Source organism: Ascaphus truei, chromosome 21 (genome assembly GCF_040206685.1).
Source record: "Ascaphus truei isolate aAscTru1 chromosome 21, aAscTru1.hap1, whole genome shotgun sequence".
Lineage (NCBI taxonomy): Eukaryota > Metazoa > Chordata > Amphibia > Anura > Ascaphidae > Ascaphus > Ascaphus truei.
Genome location: NC_134503.1, coordinates 9,883,195 through 9,907,474, shown reverse-complemented (window position 1 = coordinate 9,907,474; position 24,280 = coordinate 9,883,195). Strand labels below are relative to the sequence as shown.

Genomic DNA, 24,280 nt, shown 5'->3' with positions numbered 1-24,280 from the left:
GGCCGGCTTTGGCAGGTCCGCGGGATATCCCCGAGCAGGGAGAGAGCAGGGCTATTGTTTGGGGGCTGGGCAGCTTCGTCCATCCTGATTGGTTGCATTACCCAACAGCAGCCAATCAGGAGGAGGTGTCAGGAGCCTGGGAATGGGGCCAAGGAGAGAAGGAAACTGCATGGAGTGGAAAGCGGTGAGTGGGGGGTGTGTGTGTCGAGCATGTTGCACCTTTCACCATTGTGTCCAGTATTTTTGGAGAAGCCACCTGGCGACCCTACATTTGAGCCCACAAATAAGCCTTTCATCCTGCTACACTGTGCGGCTTTTCATAGGTGTATTGCCAGTCTCCAAATCTTTGAGAATTCCTATGCCAATCCCAATGCAATACGTTTCACTGGGAGAATATACATATTTTTTGTGGTATTACCTATATCACCAGGAATGCATTAGGTTCATTTTGGATGGTATGTAAAGATCAAGACTGGATCCAATTACAAGTCTGAAAAGATCTGAAAGGTCCCCCTTTCTCGCAGCACTCTTCTATTAACTTGATGCTAGGGTGATTGACTAGAGGAACCGGGCTTGCCGGAACCAGTTCCTATGTTTCCTTAGTGACTTTAGAACCTATCTTGCAGGATCGGGAAAGCATAGAATCGGCGGGGGGGAACGTGACTTCACAAGTTATCAAATGCACGGGGGGGGGGGGAAAGAAAAGAAAGATACATTAATTAATTGGTTTACTCTATGATGCAGTTCTTTCTTTGGGCAAATGATAGGATTTTGTTCCAGATGTTTCTCTCTGTGAATCCGTAACAATATCCTAACACAGTAGGTCTCATTGTGTGTTACTCGAGAATTTCCAGGGGGCATCCCACAGTGCCGGACTTCCAAGTACTTTTATGCCTTGCCTGGTGTACTGCTGTTATTTTAATAGTTCTGTGTACAGTAACTGGTTCTGGGTAGAGATGGGCGAATTTGGATCCGCAGCTGATCGGCTGGTTCCTTTGGTCCACGGATTTCAGCGGATCAATCTCAAAAATGGGGCGTTTCGCGGATTTTTACATTATTATTACTAATGCACTCCGTGGATTCCGCGACCCGTGGATGGATTTGTACAATCCAATCCGCGGATTCAGCTATCCGATTCTTAAGAATCCGCCAAAGGGTTGTATCCGACGGACTATTTTTGATGAGTTCCTCGCGGATTTAAACCGTCCAAATTCCGTTTGCGGATTTGACATCGCAAAATGGATTTTTGGGGGGGAAAATGCGAGAAAATCCGGGAAACAGATTTGGGCAGATTCGCTCATCCCTAATTCTAGCAATACACAAGGATGTATTCTAAACTGGGATTCCAGGTCAAGGGTCAAATGGAAAAAGAGTAGTGTTGAAGGGGCCAGGGCATACAGTGCAACAACTAAGGGGACGGTGACCTTTCATTTCTACACCTGTGACTTGGCAAGTTAAGTAAAGTTTATATTAAATTCACTTGTAAGCCTTTATTTCTGTCTGCTGCCTGTGCCGATATAGGCCAGACCCATCTAAGATCTGCTAAAACAGGGGTGGCCAACGCCAGCCCTCAAGGGCCACCAACAAGCCAGGGATTAGGGATATCTCTGCTTCAGCACAGGGGGTTAAATCAGTGGCTCAGTCAGAATGACTGAGCTACTGCTTGAGTCAACTGTGCTGAAGCAGGGGTGTCCTTAAAACCTGACCTTTTGGTGGCCCTTGAGGACTGAAGTTGGCAACCTCTGTACTGGAACTATAAAGACTATTTTAGACTTTTTTCCCCGGGCTACTGAAATGTCGCTGTGCTAAGCTGCTGCTGAGCCTTTGGTGCAATGAGCAGTAATATGGAAGACAGGCTACGTTTTGGGCCGCATTGGAATATGCTGAAGGACGTCTCAGCGGATTGTGCCACCGTGTTTCAAAACATCACAGCACTTTATTCATGGTTTGATCCATTTCCTGCTTCAGTACAATCTGTGAACAAAGCGAGGAGTCCCCGTGAGAGACATTGAAACCTGTAAAGCACCATGGAGTTGCATGCTCGTACACCCAAATAATTTGCTTAAACTTGTTGGATGTTTAAATGTCTTGGGCAGGGGTTGTGTTTTGCACGTGAAATAGCTCTGGAGCTTAAATTCCCTGCCCTGTTACCCTGCATAATATTGACCGCTTAAAACCTGGCCAAATGAACTCCATACAGTATACGTACTGGAGAAACCCGATCATTTGCACAGATTCCTGTCTGCTCTCCGCACTGAAAACATAATATTAATGAAGAACAAAATAAGTATAAATTCCCTAGACATCAGCATAAAAGCGATGTGATCAGGGGGAAAGGACAATATTGTCTTAACAGGGGTGTAATTGAAACTAGCATTCATCTCCTGCAGAAGAATTCTGTGGTTACCTATTTTAATGCTTTCTCCCCATCTGTTTCCTATTTGCGCTCGGTAAGCAACATGTGCTGAAATCTTAGGCCCTTCTTACCCCGCTCCCCTTCCTCTTTTTCTACCCCACTTCAAAAAGTCTGACTTTGCAAAAATAGGAGATTTTTACTGCAGGGATAGTTTTTTTTTTTGTTTCCACTGTGTAAATATTCCCTTCTATGGGCAAGAGGATAACCAGGGTATGGGCACGTTATCTGTGCCGTTCTGTGTAAGAGGTGGATGCCCTGTGTATTGTGTAGTTGTACCAGGGATATGTATATATGTTTATAAAGCAGGGAAACCACTTGTGTTGTCTCCTAAAAAAAAAAAAATAACAGCCAAAAAGTATCTTTCCCCCCCTGTTTTTGCCTTGCACGTACTTAAAATTCTCTGACATAGTTTGCAGAAGTTTGGAAGCGGCTTGAGATACATTCTTGTTCCCTTATCTCCTCTCATAGTATCTTCATATCGGCATTAGATTTATTTGCTTGACAAATGTCCTTATAAGGAGATAATTGTGCTTTAGCATGAAGGTCATTAATAAAGGAAGGATGTTGTCGAGGGAAGTGCATTTGTCCATGCTAAATAAGCCTATCCTGTGGTGTCGATACTGACAACCTCTACTATGTTTCACTAGTACTTAAGACACTACCAGATAAAGCTATCTTAAAGAGCATCTGGCCGTTAGGACTGACACTCACTTGATGGTAACCAGCTCTCATGTAGCCCTGAGGAACCACCTAACTCTTCATGGACATTTCAGTACATTTTGGATACTGGCATAATCCGTCACCATGTTAACCTTCTCCCAAACAGTAAATAATAAGCCTACTTATAACAAACAGTGCATTACATGCTCACCCACCACCAGGATGGAGATATGTGTGCTGTCATATGTACCACCCATTATTGGAAGTGAAGGAGTGGAGAGACCCCCCTCTAACTCCTGGAGAATGTCATTTTAAGGAATTCATTCTCCGCATCCACCAGCTTGAAACTGAACAGACGTCACCGTTCGCTCCACTCTATCTCCTAGTTGGCCTGTTCTGTGGGACAATGTTTCAACCCCAACGCTTAACTGGAAACCAGAGGCCTTTGGAAATCAGTTATTTCCCCCAACATTGCTGCTTTGTCTCATGTTGGGAGCTGACATTTTTCAGGCTGTTCTTTTCAGACACTGATTCATGTACGGGCACCTTGCCTAATTGAACTTTTCATTCTTGCCGTGGTTTGTTTAATCAACAGTTGAAACCCTTTGGAATGGCAGCAAAGCCCTGTTATGTCCTCCAGTTTTTCCCCTACTGCCTTAACTCCTTATCTTCTGCAGTATTTCCAACATGTAACAGGGTACAGTATATGTAATAGCCCTACACACTGACACAGTGTTCTTATTCAGTTTATTGTGTGGTTTCTATTATAAACTACAAATAAACACTGCCATGCGTTGTTTGTGTAATAAGGCAAGCAGCCAGTAGCCGGTCAAAATCAATCTCTCTCTCATACTTATACCCGCTATTGGTGGCGGATGGAAAATGAGAGCATTACTTTGCAATGTGTTGCAGATCCATGTAGCACTAAAGTAAAGTATATCTGTACTATGTTGCAGGCAGTGCCATTACCTCCATTGCTTTGATTCTGATTTGTGATTTCAATCATCACTGTATATTGTATGCCAAGTAAACGATGGAACACAAACTCCTGACATTATTGCAGGTGGTGTGGTTTAGGCTGCGTCCATAGTTTAGCAGTCAGCGCTCCTCCGCGCTCACGCTGAGGCTCGTCCGCGCAATCAGGAGCGATTGCATGAACTAGCAGACGAGCCAGCGTGCGCAATCGGGAGGCGGGGGGAGGAGGGGCACTGATGTCACTGGGCCAATAGCCCGCGAAGCGCCGACGTCACAGAGCCGTGACGTTGACGCTGCTTTGCTCTGATTGGAGGTTTTCAGCTGACAGCACGTTCAGAAACAGGTTCTGCTGTCGGCTGAAAATCCCCACGCCTCAGCACGCCTGCGGATGCTCGCGGGAGCCCCCTCTCAAGACATCCTCATTGAGGATGACGGGGCTTATCGCGGAGCGTCCGCACGGCTCAGCGCTGATTGTCCTTCTATGGACGCAGCCTTAGAAATACCTCTGTCTAGCTTTCTTCCGCATGTGATTTATCAGGAAAACAGTGAACCACCAAACTGTAAAGATATATTGAGAAACATGTCTAATTATAATTATGGTGAGACAGCATAGGACTATTGTTAGGGATGTTAATCACTTCTAGCTTACAAGACTGTTACTTATCATTTTAAGAGTCAATCAGCTAAATTGGGTGAGATTCAGAAGCTGGTGTGAGCGTTTTGCTTGGTAATTGTAGATGTCAACTTTATCTGGTTTGTCATATTAGCAATTCATAAAGATATAGCTCGTTCATTGTTTATAGTGACAACATATCCATGTCAAACAGAATATCACTGAGTTTACATAGGATTCTATGGCTCTGCTGGTTCAGCAAATTGCAGTATAGCCGAACATATCTCCATATATGCAAAAGAGAACAGTGAGGCTGTATATTTATTGCAGCCAGCTTTATCACTCAGTTGGATTTATATGGAAATGTACATATTCTGCTACTGCACATATTTCAAGTGATGGTTTTAGTGCTTCAGGCTAATAGCAGGAATGTTCTACTTTAACACTGGAGGACGTGGTGATGTCAGAGTGTAGTCTAATTAGTTTTCCTAGAGTCTTGCTGATCAAATTATAAGGTCTGTTAATGAAGAAGTTAACATGTTACCTGCCACAGAGTCAGTGGTGATCAATTCACACTGTACTGCCTGAGCTGCAGACCTGGGTGGCAATAAATGGGTTACTTTTCCTAATTAATCTTAGGCTCTTTCACCTGGAATGATACATTCATCCAACTTCAATGTAATTAAGCTGGTCAACATTCCAGTGATCAAGTGCTTTTAAGGTGTCATTAGCTGGCATTTGGTTAAGTTATCCACTACATTAGCTCAACTACCACGGACGTTATCTTAATATAGGTGTTAGTAGTCAGCCAGCCTTTGTGCAGGTCCTCGGCACGCTGTTTTCAGGGTGTGTATCCCAGTAAGTACTGGAACTCAGTCTGGATCCACCCAGTCATACGCGGCATCTGACCACAAACTACCCTTACTTGGGGTGAATCCTTTTTAGCGCTATATTTTATTACACATATTTATAGTTGGGAATGGTCTCGGTATAACAGCGTTGTTGCCAAAATGAGGTCTTGTGAAGGAGCGAGCAATGGGTACTGGTTAGATGATGAGAACATGTGAGCAGTCCCATTGATGGTTGGTATTGCTTTGAACATCAGCAAAATATTGTTTACACATATTTGGACCCTATATAATTTGTATAGGACCTTTTATGGGACCAAAATTCTGTTGAGCAATGTTGCATAAACTCACTATGTTACTCTATTTTAATTGTGTGATTGTGTGTGTGTGTGTGTGTATATATATGTATGTATGTATATATATATATATATATATATATATATTGATTCTAAAAATAACAATTTGTGTTTTAGTTTTGCCGGAGCAAATGTTTCTTTTTTTGTTTTCTTAATTATGGGAAGAACTCAAAATGGGAACTTCTCTCACAAGTTTACAAATGTAGACGTTAGCCCAGTTGCTGAAAAAAACCAAAAAAACCCCCCAGAAAACAAATGTGAGAATGAGCCATTCTCCTGCTTTGGTGCAAACGTGGCTCGTCTTTGAGTTTGTTTCCAAAGTTCGACTTCCAAACAGACTTTGAAGCTGGTGCAGTTGACATTTTGAAGCAGCGAACCTGCTTGTCCTGAATATGTATATTGTATTTTTTTTCACTGACCTGTTGATTGCATTATCCATACTTAATTCTGGGGTTCGCCCCTTTTTGATTTGAAAGCGGTGGTCATTAGATCCCAAATGGGCACCAGCCGTTTGCTGCCGTTCGCTGATGTTACAGCTGCTCTGTCACAATCCGAAGCACACCAACCTTCTCACCCACTATGCTTCCACTTACCCATCCTTATAGATTGTAAGCTCCTTGAGGCAGGGCCCTCCTTACTTAGTGTAACCATGTATGTTAATATTTGTTATTTTACTGTTTGCCATCCTCCCACCCTTTTGTACTGCGCTACGGAATATGTCAGTCCGTTATAAATTGATGGTAAGAATAATTGTTCTAAAGAGGAGAGTTTGTAAAGCGACAGTAATCTCACTTGGACCACTGTTTTCTGTTTTTTCCATTGTAGGGAGACATTCAGCAGCTCCTTATTGTATCAGATGCCCGAGCTGCATACGATTATTGCGAACACTACAGCCCTGACTGTGACACAGCCATTCCAGATGCCCCCCAGTCTCAGGACCCCAATCCAGATGAATATGTAAGTACAGGATGAAAGGTTTCTGAGCGGTCATCACTTGGGTCAGACGATGCATGGCTAAATTAAAAGAGGCACAGTTACATGGAGAGCCATTATAGCATTTCACATAGATGACACTACATTAGTTGGGGATGCCAGTAAAAATTAATTCACGTATGAACTTTGGGTAATGGACCAAATATATGTTAACCGAAAGTATATATTTGGTTCTGCTGGAAGGGGTGGTGAAGTAGAAGCAGACGGCCATTTAGACATTTGCAGTGACAGAAGTAATTATTTTGATTATATGATTACACATCTAAAGGGAGAACTGGAAGGATTTGGGGGATAAAAAGGAAGGGATGCCAAGGTAAGACCACATATACACATGTGACGAGATGTTTAAATTATAGATTTGCAGAACACCCTCATTATGAATCTAGTTTCAATGGAATGGTGTAGCAATGGAGGTAATAAATCCACATTCCCCTACTGGTGTCAATCTTTCCCATATTCAAATTGGAGAAGAAAGGGAAGGAAAAAACGGAGCACTATATCCAGAAAAACCACCAGGATGCGTTCCCATAAAATAAAGCTAATTTAATGGATCATAATAATATACAAAAACACACCAACGCGTTTTGGACTATAAACAGCCCTTTATCAAGGTGAATACTGGTGAATAAGGTATCAAAGAATAATGGACATACTGTGAACTATTCAATGATAATACGCATTTTGAATTAAACACGCAGTGGGTGTTGTTTGAACCAGGACTCCGGCGCCTATCAAGGATAAAATCTGAGGCTCTATGGCTCCGACAGCAGAAGGCTCCAGTGCTCTGTTACTCTCACAGCCGGCTGGTATCTGGAACGTTACCGGTGTCTGTTGTGCTTAAAGGACACTTGCGCACCACGTCCCTCCGGGTCCCAGATCGATAAAATCTTTAAACAAACGTCCTGCCGGCAAAGTACGCCAGGTGCAATGGTCCAAAAAAGTTAAAGGGCGGAACTGAAGCCAAAAGGGACGGCAATCTCACACACTTACGCTCAGGTGCAGATGAATTGATTCTATGCGTTCCGCTGTTTCAACGGCTTCCTTAGATCCCCCGAGGAAGCCGTTGGAAGGGTGAAACGCGTAGGGTTTATTCATCTACACCTGAGTGTGTGAGATTGCTGTCCCTTTTGTCTTCAGTTCCACCCTTTAACTTTTTTGGACTGTTGCACCTATCCCACTTGGCAGGCAGTCCGCTCGTTTAAAGATCCTATCGATCCTGGGACTGAGTCTGGGACCCGGAGGGACGCGGTGCGCAAGGGTCCTTTCAGCGCAACAGACACCGGTGACGTACCAGATACCAGCCGGCTGTGAGAGTAACAGTGCCCCGGAGCCGTCTGTTGTCGGAGCCGCAGAGACTCGGATTCAAACAACACCCACTGCTCATTTAATTCTGACATCTTGTAAGTGTGATTCATGTTTTAGTTATGCGTGTTAGCATTGAATACTTCACACTATGTCCAATTTTCTTTGATACCTTATCCACCAGGAACCCTGGCGATTTGATTATTGGAAAGATTGACACCAGTTGGGGAATGTGGATTTATTACCTCCATTACTACACCATTTCATTGAAGCACATTTTATTCCCGAGGGTGTTTTGCGCCTCTATAATTTAAACATTATACTTGAATGGACTACAAGACCGTAAATTGAAAGCTGCATCCCCTGCAGGATTTTTATCCACCTTTTATGTTTCAATTTATGTTATTGTATCACCTACGTATATCTTTAGTGCTTTTGGTTTGTTCATTTCACATGTGCAGAGACGGCAAGTATGAAGCAACCGGTTTGGTTAGACAGTGGAACCCCACTGAAGATCTCAGATCTAAGTTTTCATGTTCTATTTAAAAGTATGATAACTTTAGCGAATAAGGCAAAAGGCTTCTTGTCGCGTAACTTGCACCATATTAGTGTTCTTTATACAATCGAGCTCATTGCCTGTTCAAATGTCTTATGTTCTAGTAGCACCAACTTTTAATTGGTGTTGTATATGGTCTCTGGTCTCTATCTACTGTGTTTAATGCCATACATCCCTGCTGGTGAGCAGACTGATGGACTAACATGTGTGTAATGTGTGCATATTTAGCAGTACCCCGAAGCCGTGGAGGGAGACGGAGAGGGTTATTACTACGAGTATCCATACTATGAAAATGGGGAAGGTGAGAAAACCGGCACTTCCACTCCTAAGCCAAAAGGTGGCAACGCAGAAGTAGTGAGGCCAGCAGCAGAAATCGAAGAGGTACGAAGTCATATGCTTCTCTCACACTATTTTCTCTCCTACATAGTTAATTTAAACCGGCAATCCAAGGGGGCAATTATTTTTTTATACATACAGTGGGGTGGAAGCAGAGGGTCTCCGGAGCTGAATCCCATTAACCCTGTTACAGCTCCTGGGAAACCCTGCTTCCGAAGTTACCTCCGTAGTAGGGTGCATGTAGCTGCTCGTATAGCAAGGATCACACAATGGCTTCATTTCAAAGCTCCCGAGCCCTGCGGGCCAATAGGAAGCCGTGGCGTCATCCCACGAGGCTTCCTATTGGCCCACGTGACGCCGGAGCGTTAAAATTGCGGGAGATACCGGCGCCCCCTTCGGAGGTAAGTATCTCTGGAAGCAGGGGGTCCCCGGAGCTGAAATTAATGGTGTTAAGCTCCGGAGACCCTCTGCTTCAATCCTATGTTATAAAAACACGCTTCCTTCTTAGTGGTTAATGAATAAGCTCTTTCACATTTTAATTTGACCAAAATTGTCCCTCAAATGAAGTGAAACAGTATACTTTCAGCCTGCAAATGTGTATAGACACGAAATGATATTTGAAATTCAAATGTGATTGGCTTGTGTACAGGCTCAGCAGACCTACAGCAGCATGAAATTCCCTATTTCTATTCCAATTATTTTTATAACTATTATCATATTCAATAATATAATAGCGACTGCATTTTCTGTACCGCTTGTATACAAATGAAATATTATTTATGCACTTGCAGTATAATTGTAAGAAAACCTAGATGTACTCAAGCAAGCCATATTCTAATGGCTACGTTTGTTCTGTTTGAAAGTATGTTAACTCTATCAAATAAGGCACACAACCGGGGAAAGCGTTTTGTCTCCTAACTTGTACCATATTAGTGCTAATTAGGGAATCAAACTCTTGGCCTGTTCAAATGTCTTATTTATAGCAGCACCAACACACTTGGTGTTGTACTGTATATGGTCTCTTATTGTGGTTAAGACCATAGAATGTCCATGGTTAGTGACCATTAGAATGTCTTCTTCATGATAACCTTACGTAGTCTCAACAATGCTGATAAAAGTTCTTCTGATAATGGTCTCTTGGAAGCTCTTTGCACCTTTTATGTTCCCTTTCTATTTGATAAGGGGCCAACCTCCGACCCTGCAGTTTTTGTGATAATATTGCATTTTGATTCAACAGGAGGAAACCCCACCACCTACTGAAGCCCCGGCTTCTTGGGTAACTGCAGCTTCAGAAGCGGAGGCCAAAGTAGAAAGCAAAATAGTAAACCCCGCCACAGATGAATATAACTATGAAGGTGTTCAGGAGGAGTATTACACACCTCCACCCTACGAAGACAACTACACCGATTTAGAAGAGACGGAAACTGGAGTCACCGTAGAGGAAGCTGGAGAAGTCCCCACTAGAACGGCCGTGACAGTTAACTCATCCAATGTAATTCATTAATCTTTCCACTACAGGCCCATGGCTAAATGTAAAGAGTTCCAACACCATAAACTACTACATTGTGGTGTGATTAACTGTCCTACTTATAGATACTGATTTTTTTTTCATTCATCCTTCTCAATTTCCCTCTCCTTCCTCATCTCGCTTGTTCTCCACCATGTCTATGGCATTTACAACGATTCCTCTAACACGCAGGGCCATTGCTTTGGCTTATTTTAGCTGGGCTGAGTAAGTAGCAATACTTTGTACTGATTAATAGGTGAGAAGCAGGGGGTCTCTTGAGCTGAGCTGCGTTAATTTCAGCTCTGGCGACCCCCTGCTCCCTGAGATACTTACCTCGGTGGGGGGCGCCGGTAGCAGCACCGGACGTTTAAAGGTCCTGGTCACACAGGACAATAGGAAGCCTCAATGGATGACATCACTGCTTCCTATTGGCCCGCATGACGTGGGACATTTAAGCCGCTCTTATGTACCCCACACACCGCCCAGCCTTACGGAGGTACGCATCTCAGGAAGCAGTGGGTCCCCGGAGCCGAAATTAACACAGATCTGCTCCGGAAACCCCCTGCTTCAACCCTATTTTATTTTTCCAAAGTGAAGCAGGATTGCTGCTTCAAATGTTACAACCTTAAGGCCGCACGTATAGTGCCGGGCGACACGGCAGATGACATTACCCGTTGCCGTCGCCACCCGCGAAAGTTAGAATTTAAATTTCGGCGACGACACTGGCGACAGGGTGATTGATTGGTTCAGAGGCTGTCACATGTGGCGGCAGCCTCTGAAAAATCAAATTTGACCGGCTACCAACTATGAGCGCTTACGACGGTGACAATGCATTTGTTTTGGGGCACCGTCACAAGGCACTATAAGCGCAGCCTAAGCCATGTTATTTTCTGGTATTCTAATAAAAATAAAGACTCCAAGAAATGGCAATTCTGGGTTACAATCCATTCTAAGAGGCTGCGACCTGCAGTATTCTCTTGAGAAGTCTTTGTTTTTTCAGGGGATCCAATAATTATTGGGGTTCAGGTGGCCACAAGCAGTTCTGCTTACTCTGACAGTTATCTGCACTTTTTACAGCAGGTTGCTGTGTTTGTTTTATTCTGAGTGCATGCGCTGATCTGTGACGCGCTGCTAAGATGCTCTGGTCCTTTCATTTCAGGGTACATCGGTTAGCGGAGCACAAAATCGCAGAAAGGAAGGTAATCCTGATGGGGATTTCACAGAGGAGACCATACAAGATTATGAGACAGACAAAGATTACTATGTAGATGTCTATGAGGAAAGAACCACCGGATCTGATAATGGCTTGGGTGGCATGCCTGCTAACCAGGAGACCGAATATGGGGTATGCACAGAGTTTGTCTATAATGCTGCATCATAAATAAAGAAAGATATAGTGAATGTGTTTCTCTTTGAGGCACTTATTTAACAGAGAGAGAAGTAGTCATGCACAATTAAATATGCATGACCTTATATTCCGGTGAACAGAAGTGGATGCGTTGTTAATTCTGTATTAACCTGCCTCTAATTATATTGAAGAGGACAGGGATTCTCAACTCCAGTCCTCAAGACCCCCTCCCCCAACAGGTCACGTTTTCAAGATATCCCTGCTTCAGCACAGGTGGCTCAGTAAAAGACTGAGCACTGATTGAGTCACCTGTGCTTAACCAAGCTCTTTGACTGAGCCACTGATTGAGCCACCTGGCATATCCGTAAAACCTGACCTGTTGGGGGGTCTCAAGGACTGGAGTTAAAAACCCCTGGAGTACGAGGATTAGCTAAATACATGCACCAACTTTAATATTGGAGTGGTCTTCTGTGCTGCAGAAATTACATGTTAATACCCATTTATTAGAGAGGTGTATTGGTCCATCTGAAACATGCCTCGTGTCTTTCGGAAACTCTGCACACAGGAAACGGGCACTCACAATTACTAAAGTATGGTCCTAAAATGTCAAACCATGCGGAGTCCTAAGTAAAAGCATATGAAGTGTGGTTGCACATGCAAGAACTGAGTGTTCTCAAGAGCTTACACTTTAAACATCACTTATCCAGTAAGGGTGCATGTGTTATTTATTGTATACTCCAAATGGTACCAGTGCACTCAACCTTGGATAATCAAATCACTAAACAAATGAAAGGTACAATTTCCCAAAACAGGGGCCCCTAAAATAGGAGCCCAAGTAACTGAGCGCAAAATATTAAGGGAAAAACTCGGCAAAACAAAAACCGCCGCCTGCACTACACTACATATTTAAAAAAGATGTATATTTGAGCAATTTATGAAAAAGTGCCAATACAGTATAAATACAATATAGTGTGCAAAAGTACAAAAGAGCCGACTTACCTGTGAAATAATGTAGTTTTCTCAGGTGTGTCGCACCTTTTTTTAATTCTATATTGTATTTATATATAGTGTTGTACTATTGTGATTTTGTTACTTTGTGACTTGTAAATTGCTAAGATATACCGTACATCTTTTTTTATTTTTCAACTATATGGCTGAGGGCAGACTCCATTTTTGGCAAAGTTTTCCCCTTAATATTTTGCTGCATGTTATTTTCTGCGACCGTTTCTCAAAGTGATTTGGACAGTTGAAAGACCACAATCCTCTCTGATCGTGCATTCAGATCTGCAAACTCTATCCCAGGTGGGATCGCAGACAAACCTACGGGCAGGGTCGCCATTGCTGACGGCTTTCTATGACCTCATTCCTTTGCTGCAGCTGGATATTGAGTTGATGTGTCACAGCTGTGACTGTTTCAATGACAAAGCCCCATTGTACCGTACGGTTCTGAAAGACACTTTAAACATCTCGGCTTTTTCCAGCTGGTTCCGTCTTGTAGCAATGGCTAAAGTCACTGTACTTTTCTTGCAGGTTGGTGGTGGCGCGAGAGGCGAAAAGGGACAGAAGGGAGAGCCAGCCATCGTTGAACCTGTAAGTTCTGCTTTGCGTGCCAAGCCTGCTCAGAATTGCCTTTACTGGTAATTTAAAATGATGCTTAATATCCGTTAGCACTTTAAGTCCCTTACATCAGTGGACCCAGATACTATAAGTATATATGCCAGATATAGATTTCTTGCACTGCTCCCCTTTCAATTAACGTTCAGTAATAGAGTACTGAAGAGACACGCAGTATATACATTAGAAGCGGTGTCCAGACGGAATCGTACATTTGGTCGTGGCTGTTTTGCCTCCACCAAGTCTCTACCGGCGTTTAGCCGCAGAGGGACCCTTCCCGGCACGCTGGACGCTCAGTCGCTGGCCGTTTTGCCACGAAGGTAAGTTCATTTAAGGGTTTTAGCGGTTTGGGTAGGGGTTAAGGATAGGGGTTTTAGGTAAGGGGTTAATGTTTCTAGGGTAGGGGATTAAGGTAAGGGGTTTGGTTTTATGGTAGGGGATTAGGGCAAGGGGATACGGTTTTTAGGGTAGGGGTTAGAGTTAGTATTAGGAGTTAAGATTAGGGTGTTTTAGGGTAAGGCTAGGGGTTTAAATTATCGGCAAAATGGCCACAGAGAGAGAGAGTGCGGCTAGGTGAGTGGCGACTTATCACCAGCAGTGACTTCATCGCGGCAAGACGGCCATGACCAAATGTCCTACATCGGGGTCCAGACCCTTCCGAATAGCCGGAGTAACATCGTTCTGCTCTTGACTGACGCCTGTGGAATAAATAGGAACTGCAGCTGTACAGTATGTACTTGCAGGAGCACCCCAGGACTGGAGTTGAGGACCCCCGGTATAGCCAACAGCTTGAGATCTGTGACAATTATGCAATTCCTTAGGGCAGTGGTTTCTAACCTTTGTTTGGTTAAGGAACCCCAAGTGAAATTCTGAGGAACTCCCAACCCTCTCTAATAGCGCGTCTGGGATCAGATGCATTGTAAGGAACCCCAACCCTCTCTAATAGCGCGTCTGGGATCAGATGCATTGTAAGGAACCCCAACCCTCTCTAATAGCGCGTCTGAGATCAGATGCATTGTAAGGAACCCCAACCCTCTCTAATAGCGCGTCTGAGATCAGATGCATTGTAAGGAACCCCAACCCTCTCTAATAGCGCGTCTGAGATCAGATGCATTGTAAGGAACCCCAACCCTCTCTAATAGCGCGCCTGAGATCAGATGCATTGTAAGGAACCCCAACCCTCTCTAATAGCGCGTCTGAGATCAGATGCATTGTAAATTCCTCTGTATTTGCTTCAATTTTCAAATGACAAGAAAATTGCAGGGAGCCCTTTAGGGATGCCCGGGGAACCACAGGGTTCCTAGGAACCCTGGTTGAAAAACACTGCCTAAGGGATTCAAATGTAGAAGCACAATGTGTGCTATGGGTGAGCTACAGTGCAGTAAAAACTGGTTAGAAAACAGAAGTGCCCTAATAAATATAGTGAAAAAAATCAAAAGAAAATAAATATATACTTCCCACGCTTAATGCTGCAGCAAAGGTTTGTGTTCCTCTACTGGAACTCCTTCCAAGATAAGCAACAGAGTATTTAGTCGAGGATCAGCCTCATGGTAGAGAAGTAGTTATGTACCTTATCACTTAATAACTCAGGAGATTCAGAAAGGTGCAGTGGGGAATTGTAGGTCTCTGCGGTAATGACTGGGTTAAAGCTTTGTCCCGTCACTAAGTGACACGTTGACAGCTTCCATTGTAATGTAAACGTTTGGCATTTGCCTCCATGACAGAGTTTTCCCAGATGTCCAAACGTCCAAACACAACTATAACAGCAGAATAAATATTGGCAAACGCCCCAGATGTTTCCACTATGAATAAGCTAACGAGGCCTTCCATTACTGGGGCTTGAGTCAGTGTCGATCTTCATTGTATGGAATTAGTTACAGAAACCAGAGCTCTTGTACTTAACAAACCCCCATCGTTTTAGAGAAGCAATTTCCACATTTCCAATATCCCGGGTGAGGGGTCAGAAAACGAGCCTTATTTATGGATCCTGACGATTTTTTAGAAGGGGGAGGGGTACAGAAATTAAAAAGGGGAGGGGAGAAAGGTGGTAAAAGAACCACCATCATATGGCAGAAATACAAAAGACCAGAAACATGAAGCTTTTAACAAGAATGAGGTCAAAGACGAGCCTTTTAAATCAACTCGAAGCAAAGTCATATTCTGTTCATCACAGTTTTACAATACGAGTCGGTGTGCGTGTGTGTATATATATTTATATATATATATATATATATATATATATATATATATATATATATACATACATATATGTGATGCATTTGTACTATTTTTCCTTACCCACTATGGTAAAGGGGACCGTTTGGCAGTGAATGGGTTAAGTAGTGTAGGGGCTAATTGAAACCCCCGCACCTCCACCCTATTGATGAATCTGTACACAGGGAAACATTCTGGCTGGTTGGTATTCTGTAGAAAGTTTGCACATTTCCCCAGTGAAACCTCTGCAAGTTCCCCATGGACAGCTGATTGCAGAGGTGGGAGGGGGAGTCTTGGGATAAACAAGCAGAGTGGGAGCACATATTTCACTTAAATAGCTGCGACTGTGTGTTAAACACTGAGCACATGTTTATCATGCCACCCACAGAGGACATGGAACCCAAAGGAAACCCCAGGAGGCCCAAAACCTATTTGTAGGGGATTTATGGCAGAGATTAACTGAGGTTGCATTAGTTTGCTATGCACGGAACTATGTAGAGTCTCAAACTCAGTCCTCAAGGGCCCCGAACAGGCCAGCTTTCATGGATATCCCTGCTTCAGCTCAGTCTTTGACTGAGCCACTGATTGAGCCACCTATGCTGAAGCAGGGATATCCATAAAAGCTGGCCTGTTGGGGGCCCTTGAGGACTGAGTTTGAGACCCCTGGTGTAGAGCATCAGAGCTATTGAAAAATACATCTTATCTTTCACGTTGGTAACCTTTTATTTAACACTTTATTTTTTCATTTTCAAAAACAAAAGTAAAGGGGGGTATGGAACGAAAAGGTGGGACGGGGCACAGAGGATAAAATATAAACAATAGCCATAATGTCAATGAACATTGTGGGATAGTGGGAAGGGATCAACAGAAATAAAATTGTGATAGGGCGGGGGAAAGGGGGAATCTATGTACAGTTCTGCAGCTGACCCAGCCACCCACTCATGCCTGGTAACACCCTGTAACACCTGTTCCTGGAGAAGGACATCCACTCTACCTCCTTCTGGAAGGACATCCACTTTGCCTCCTTCTGGAAGGACATCCACTCTGCCTCCTTCTGTAAGGACATCCACCCTACCTCCTTCTGGAAGGACATCCACTCTGCCTCCTTCTGGAAGGACATCCACTCTCCCTCCTTCTGGAAGGACATCCACTCTGCCTCCTTCTGGAAGGACATCCACTCTGCCTCCTTCTGGAAGGACATCCACTCTACCTCCTTCTGGAAGGACATCCACTCTGCCTCCTTCTGGAAGGACATCCACTCTACCTCCTTCTGGAAGGACATCCACTCTGCCTCCTTCTGGAAGGACATCCATTCTGCCTCCTTCTGGAAGGACATCCACTCTGCCTCCTTCTGGAAGGACATCCACTCTGCCTCCTTCTGGAAGGACATCCACTCTGCCTCCTTCTGGAAGGATATCCACTCTTCCTCCTTCTGCAAGGACATCCACTCTGCCTTTTTCTGGAAGGACATCTACTCTGCCTCCTTCTGGAAGGACATCCACTCTGCCTCCTTCTGGAAGGACATCCACTCTGCCTCCTTCTGGAAGGATATCCACTCTTCCTCCTTCTGGGTCACCCCAGACTGCAATCCACGGGTTACACACCTTAGAAAGCTTGAACACCGATCTGACAGGTAGCTAGTCAGTCTCTCCATGGCCATCATGTCCCAGATACGTTTTATAATCTGTCCCACACTAGGATGTTCTATTTGCTTCCAGTGGGCATCTATAGAACATCTGCAGGTCAGAATATTATGGGAAAGCAATTTTTGGGACACACATGGAATCTCATGAACTGGTCTGTTCAAGAGATTCCCCCTCCCCCCATGGGTCTGGATGCAGGAAGGTCCCCAATACTCTTTCTATTCGAATGAATGCCAACCTTAGGGCACTCAGGTCCAGACATGGACGATTGCCAAAATGCCCGCATGTTTGTTGATAACATTTTAATTAAAATCAGTGGTATTAATGCATATGTGATTTGTGTAGAATTCATTGTGTTTCCATTTCATTAGATCATATGAATTCTGTAACTTACCTTACTTACAGTATTGCTAAATTGTCCCAACAAGTATCACATTCAGACATCCCATGGGTTACATACTGTATCAAAGAGAATATCAGATTAATAAAGATATAATCGTATCGCATTCAGTTGGATTTGTTTGTGGATTTTGCATTGTAATGTTGATGAACAGCCCACTTAATGGGTTTTTGGCATCTTTTTCAGTAACTTTTGCCATTTCATGCCACTTGCACCGGTTTTCATTAGCATCAGATTATTTCAATGCATCATAACGCAGTTGTGTTTCTCACCCACTGGGATACATTATTAAAGTTTGGAAGTAAATGTATCTCTTAAACCTATAATAGTGGTCCACTTGGATTATGCCACTACGGGGCAAATTCACTAAAGTCCCATGTTGGGTATCACACCCAGATCCAGTGCCATTCAAGTCAATGTTGGTAAACGTCAGATCGGGTGTCATAACCTGCATCAGACATTGAGTCTCGGAGTCAGTAGGCAAAATGATTGAAAACCGTCTTCTATCCATACAGCAAACATACATTTCTTTTAGTTTTTTTAAATAGCTCTACTTAACAAAGTTTGATAAAACAGCCTAATAGTCAGTTATTTACTTCTACAGCCGGGTCTCTCAGTGGATCCAGGTTAGATTAGAAGCTGTTCCTTTTGTGATAGTTCGCTTTTTGCCTTCTTCAGTGAGGCATTCCAGCGCCTTTTATGAGGCACACATTGCATTCCAGAGATTATTGGTGTATAGTTTAAGGCGACAAAGCCATCCCACTACTCCTTTTCAATGCTAATGATGCAGCACAACTGTTACATTCTTCTGTAGCAGAGTGCAGTGTATTACTCTGTAAGTAAAGAGGTCCCATACATCCAATGTCTCAAATAAAGCAATCCCTTCTCAGTTTATTTAACTAGGGTGCACCCTGAAAGTGTGGAGAATATTGCTTTGAAGACATTATAGTGTTAAATAAAAGAATCAACCCAACATTAACACACCCAGTGATCTTCAATACTGCAATAAAACGACACTGTGCTTGTATTGAACATGGAGCGGTACTTATGCTTGTATTATAAAGTAGGTTCAAGTTAGAGATCGGCGGATTTGGATCCCACTGAAAAAAGGCTTTTTGCCTTTTTTGGGGGGTTCTTTTTTTCTACCCCTGACAATCCATGTAGCGGATTATTAATCCATGGCCGGATTCTTAAAAATCTGCACTCAGATTAAATCCACTGGAGTGGGATCTCTCTCTTTCCCTCTCCGACGATTAATGTGTGTGTGCAATTCTTAAAAATTCAGCCGGACGGTATCCAGTGGCGGTTTCGGATTCAATCCGTACGGGTTGAAACTGGAACAATCGGTCAACGACATTTACTCTGCGGAACGGATTTTGAATGGAACGTCCTGGAAATTCCGGGAAACAGATTTTGGTAATTCCGAACATCCCTAGTTATCATACCAAAAAGCATGGAGTTACAGTAGTTGTTTAGGTATTGGACAGTGCAACAGTTTATTAGCCAGAGTTCGGGTCAACTAAATATGTGTCTCTCAGCCTTAATGATTATTATCTCTCTTCTTTTTCAGGGGATGCTCATTGAAGGCCCTTCAGGTCCTGAAGGTCCAGCCGTAAGTTGCATATATTTTCCTACATGGACCTTTTTTTCTGGGGTTACCTAAATGCTATATAAAACTCGCTTGGTGTGATGGCTTTAGCTGTGAAGGGGATGGGTTGCAATGCGTTTCAGTTTCTTCTGGCAGTCACAGGGATCATCTATACAATAATTCATGTCTCTGTTCCCTGATGTTCATCTTTTTTTCTCTTCACTCCAGGGATATCCAGGGCCGCCAGGGACCTCAGGTCCTCCTGGTCCACTTGGAGACCCTGGAGAAAGGGTAAGGACTGAGTGCATGTGGTCACCATGCTACAAAAATCACCTTGTAGACCTTTGCACATAGAAGCTCACAAGGTCACCAATGTTTTAAGAGTCTCAAAGGTAATACCCAAGTGGCGATGACTTCCTTGTCGTACATTTCCATGGGCTTTTGGAGAAGAGCAAGAGCTTGAATAATGTAAGGTCTTCAACAATGATTCTATCTTCATATGAGGACTTTGGAAGCTTAAGAGCATATAGACATACTTGGTAGGCATCATGGAAAGTGGGTCATGAGCTACACAAACATTATTCAGTTGACTCACCGAGGATCAGATCCACAAAAGGGTGGTAAGTTAAAGGTGCTGAAATCTAGCACCCGTTTGTAGATCTGGGCCCCAGTACCTACTAAATCTGCCTATTCTTGCTTTTGGTTGGACTATACTGTATTACTTTACAGAGCAGTATGCTTATTTGTAGGGATTGCTAACAAAAAATGTGGGTTCTGCACATTTGCACCTAAAATTCCAAACCCTGAACCTAGATCATTATTGTTCAAACCCTTTAACAACCATGTAGCCAGAACAAAATTGTGTCACGCCTCAATCCTTTCTCATGTGTACCTACAGCTATATATTTTTAGCACACACAAACCCAGCAAGCTCAAACACCCACACCCACCTAATCTTGACTATATGTAATGTCACGTGCCACTGGGCTGTGGCAAGTGAATTTAACAAACGACAGGGGGTGCCCAGTGCTACATCCAAATGACAAAACATACATGGTAATAATTACAAGAAATAATGCTTCAGTACTATATATTTTTGTTCGCCCAAAGATATAAGAGATGACAGGTAGCTATGAAAAGAGAAACGTCACAGCACAGAGAAGGATGTGGTTTAATGAAAGATGACTTTAATAAAGAATCTGTCTTTCAATATAGAATACTAGGGATTGTACCTTTAAATAACTCCCTATGTACAGTAATACAGCAGAGCTATAGTCGTGGTCGCATGACACTGCAAGGGCAGGTTGAGTTAGCGGGTGAATGAGCTCATGAATCCAGTGGGCTATTATCCTAATTGCCTGTGCGGGTTACCAGTGCGGCTTCAGCCCCGGTGTTAGGCTGAGACTATCCATGACCATGGAGAGAACAGCATTATATTTCTCCTGTCGGCAGAGCGCAGCACAAAGAAATGACATAATACATGGCTGCTTGTACATATGGCTTTTATTAGGAATTCTTTGTAGAATTGCTTTCAGGGTGTGTCCAGCTCCTCGGTCCCAGACTGTCGGCCAAGCGTGGAAACGAGACTCTCAGGGAGGGAGAAATTGGGTCTGGGCTAGAGATTGGGAAAGGTTAACCTCCCCCATGCTGGGCTGATAGTGGGCTGCACAGTAATGGGGCATATCGGAACGTCTTTCAGTACCGCCGTGCGTTGGCGAGCTCTCCAATGCCAGAGGGCCTGTTGCTGAAATGTTGATTCCCATAGTGGGTAGCTAAATAAGGTTTCTGTAAAGAAACTAGGAGCAGCCAAATCTGATGACCTAGGGAAGCATCTTGGCTCTGAGAACATTAGGCTTCTTCCAATTGTAATTTCTCTAGCGTCAGAATACTTGGCATTTCTTCACTGCATTGCGACATCTAGTGGCCAGTGCCTGGTGATGCAGCTGAGTTTACTGCTGTAATGTAGGAATTGTGTTGGAATTTGTAGTATGAAGGTTGAAATAGAGAGCTGTCTGTGAGTAGGGTTACTGGCTCTGCACTTCTTTAACTTTAAAGGCTGTGCTGAAAAGAGGTGTAATATGACAGGCATAAGCTTATAGGGGTCCGTGTTAAAATGGACAAGAAGCAAAAGGTGACACTGTTATAATGAGGCACTGAAGTGAAGTCCAGTGATTGCAGGGGAAACTGGAAGGGCTCGTGAGTGCTGGGATTAAAATGACAATAAACATTTAATACAGAGACTGTCATTGGGGTATTAAGGTACTAAGCCTATTCCTCCTCTTTCCCATTAAAACACATAAGGTACAAAACCCTCACTCTTGTCACCGATTAAATAAATGATATGTGCCTGTTACTCCAAATCTCACAGAAACACCAGGTTACATATCACTGTCCCCCCCCTCCCCACACCCCCCAACACATGGAGACATTGAAGCCAAATAGGTTTCACCCAAGGGACATTAGTAAGAGACCCCTCTCACACAGAGACATCAATGACCCATACCTTGTACAAGATGTCCTTATAGAGATACGAGATGCCTGATGCCCACGACCGTAGCTGCAGCCTGTTCAGCTGTACCAGTGCCCCGACTGTTAGGGTCACATCCGCCCATACAATCATGCGTCTGGCAGTTCTGCAGGGCCGTCCCTCTTCCCTTCCATGGGGCCCTACCTGTGCACCGGGGGGCGTGCGGGGCCTTTCCTGGAGGCCGGGCGGTCCTAACACGGAAGTCAGGCCCCACCAGAAGTCGGGCTCAACTTCCACAATCGCCACCTCGGTGGGATCCCTCCGCCACCGGTTAAGGCCCCCATACGCCACGCTGCACAGGTAGGGTCATGGGGGAGGGAAGAGAGAGAGGTGGGTGCTTATTTTTTCCTGCGCCGGGTCCCACCGGTGAGTAATTCCGCCCCTATTAGTGGTACAATATTCTCCCCTTGCCAGTATTCAGTGAGTAATACACCAATGCTCAGCAGTACCTTGTAGTGGAACTCGAAAAGTAGGTAATCAACTTAAAAGGCCACATAAGAAGTAGGTAAAACAACTGACTGACACGAGTGAAGGACAAGTGAGAAGTGGGCGATTTTTCTTTCCCTTTTTTTAACCTGCATTAAATTGATGGAGACTACGGCACGGAGGCTGGGGCGCGGAGGCTGGGGCGCGGAGGCTAGGGTGTGGAGGCTGGGGCGCGGAGGCTGGGGCGCGGAGGCTAGGGCGCCGAGGCTAGGGCGCCGAGGCTAGGGCGCCGAGGCTAGGACACAGAGACAAACCTCAGTTACGGAACCATCCCTCTGAGGAGGAAACTGTAAAATGTTTGAGACCTGATGCTTTACTGGGTTTTCTCCCACAGAGTGGATGAGGTACTGCGACTATGGTCGTCATATTGGATGAAAAGCTAGGGGTTTTTTTTAAACTCCACAATAAAAATAATTTGGATACCATCTAATCCAGACTAAGCATTTAAGAGAAAAGAGCATTATCACGAACAGAGTCAACAACACTTTTGTCCGGTTTTGATTTTCAAGGAGCCTGATAAACCCCCTCTGGGAAAGGTTTGATTGTTGGTATGTGACTTTTTTTTATTTCGCAATAATTGAAGACATACTTTTATTTATTTATTTTAATTTTTTTAAACACAGCACACCTCCTACAGAGACATATTTCTGACATGGCGCTGGTAGGCAGGTGCAAAAATGCTGACTAACATGTCCCATCATACCCAGAAGGCATTGCTGCCCAAGTTCCGACTGGTGCAGAATCTCTGTCATTCTTCATCCATTGTTACTCCTCTTTACTGCACTGGCACTGCAGTATTAGAGTTACTGTGAGATAATAGCCCCATGCGATGCTACTTGGTGGCATTTACTCAAAATAGACAAACTCATGCATTGATTTTTGGGGGGCAAATCACGATCTTATTGTGTCTGCCCAAGTCTTCTTTTCACGTGGGATATAAAATATCTCATTCATACAATTCACTTTGTATGTATTCTGCCCACCTCTCGGTTGGCTCCCAGTAATGGCAGGTGAACTGGCAGAGTTAGAGTGAGATTGATAAAACCAAAAATGGGTTTAAACCTCTGCATTGCACTCATTTCAAGTGCGGTTGTTTTTATTTGCATGACCATATGGCATACGATTGTCGAGAGAAGCTCAGGCTGTGTTGTGCTGTTTCCATTCTGAATAAAGCCCATTACAGTCACTAAAACAACTCGATAGCTAATATGCCACATCCTTAACCCAGCTCGGTGTTATGGAGTTCATCTGTGTGTGTTCATTTTATGCTACAAAATTAAGGAATTCTAGGGCAGTTGCTACAGAATTTTGAATCTATGTGGACAATATGATAGACCAGGGGTGGCCAACTCCAGTACTCAAGGGCCACCAACAAGTCCGGTTCCCACTATATCCCTGCATGAGCACAGATGGCTCAACCAGTGGAAAACTGAGTCACTGGTTGAGCCACCTGTGCTGAAGCAGGGATATCCTGAAAAGCTCACCTGTTGGTGGCCCTTGAGGACTGGAGTTGACCAATCCTGTGATAAACCTTTATTGTTAGTTGGTTCCCCCTACCCTGGTTGTACCTACATCGCAAAGCGTGTGTTCTGTCTTCATTAAAAGCCTTCTCACCTCACAGGGACTCCCCGGACGGGCAGGTCTTCCAGGAGCTGATGGGTTACCAGGACCTGCAGGGACCATGCTGATGTTGCCTGTAAGTAGAGTCATGTTCGTTCTCCAGTTACACACAACTGGAACTAACCCATCACACTTCCCTTTTGACGAGGAATTGTTTTTCTTTCTAAGGAGGAAACCAATAGCAAGTGGAGGAGAAGCCTTTTTTTTTTTTTGCATATGGTAGACAGTGGAGCGTATTTTCCAACAAACACGTCATAAGAGTAGAATTGAGATACCGA

General features: G+C 44.0%; 1 protein-coding gene across 2 annotated transcripts in view; it reads left to right on the top strand.

The window, feature by feature from the left end:
* Window positions 1-24,280, top strand: part of COL5A1 (collagen type V alpha 1 chain) — a 162,597-nt gene that overhangs the window by 71,756 nt on the left and 66,561 nt on the right. For both annotated transcript variants that reach the window (XM_075578918.1, XM_075578917.1), the window contains exons 5-12: window positions 6,694-6,825; window positions 8,948-9,100; window positions 10,293-10,547; window positions 11,722-11,907; window positions 13,441-13,500; window positions 19,352-19,393; window positions 19,598-19,660; window positions 24,004-24,078. In XM_075578918.1, coding sequence (XP_075435033.1) covers window positions 6,694-6,825; window positions 8,948-9,100; window positions 10,293-10,547; window positions 11,722-11,907; window positions 13,441-13,500; window positions 19,352-19,393; window positions 19,598-19,660; window positions 24,004-24,078 — 966 coding nt within the window. The remainder of the gene's footprint in view (window positions 1-6,693; window positions 6,826-8,947; window positions 9,101-10,292; window positions 10,548-11,721; window positions 11,908-13,440; window positions 13,501-19,351; window positions 19,394-19,597; window positions 19,661-24,003; window positions 24,079-24,280) is intronic.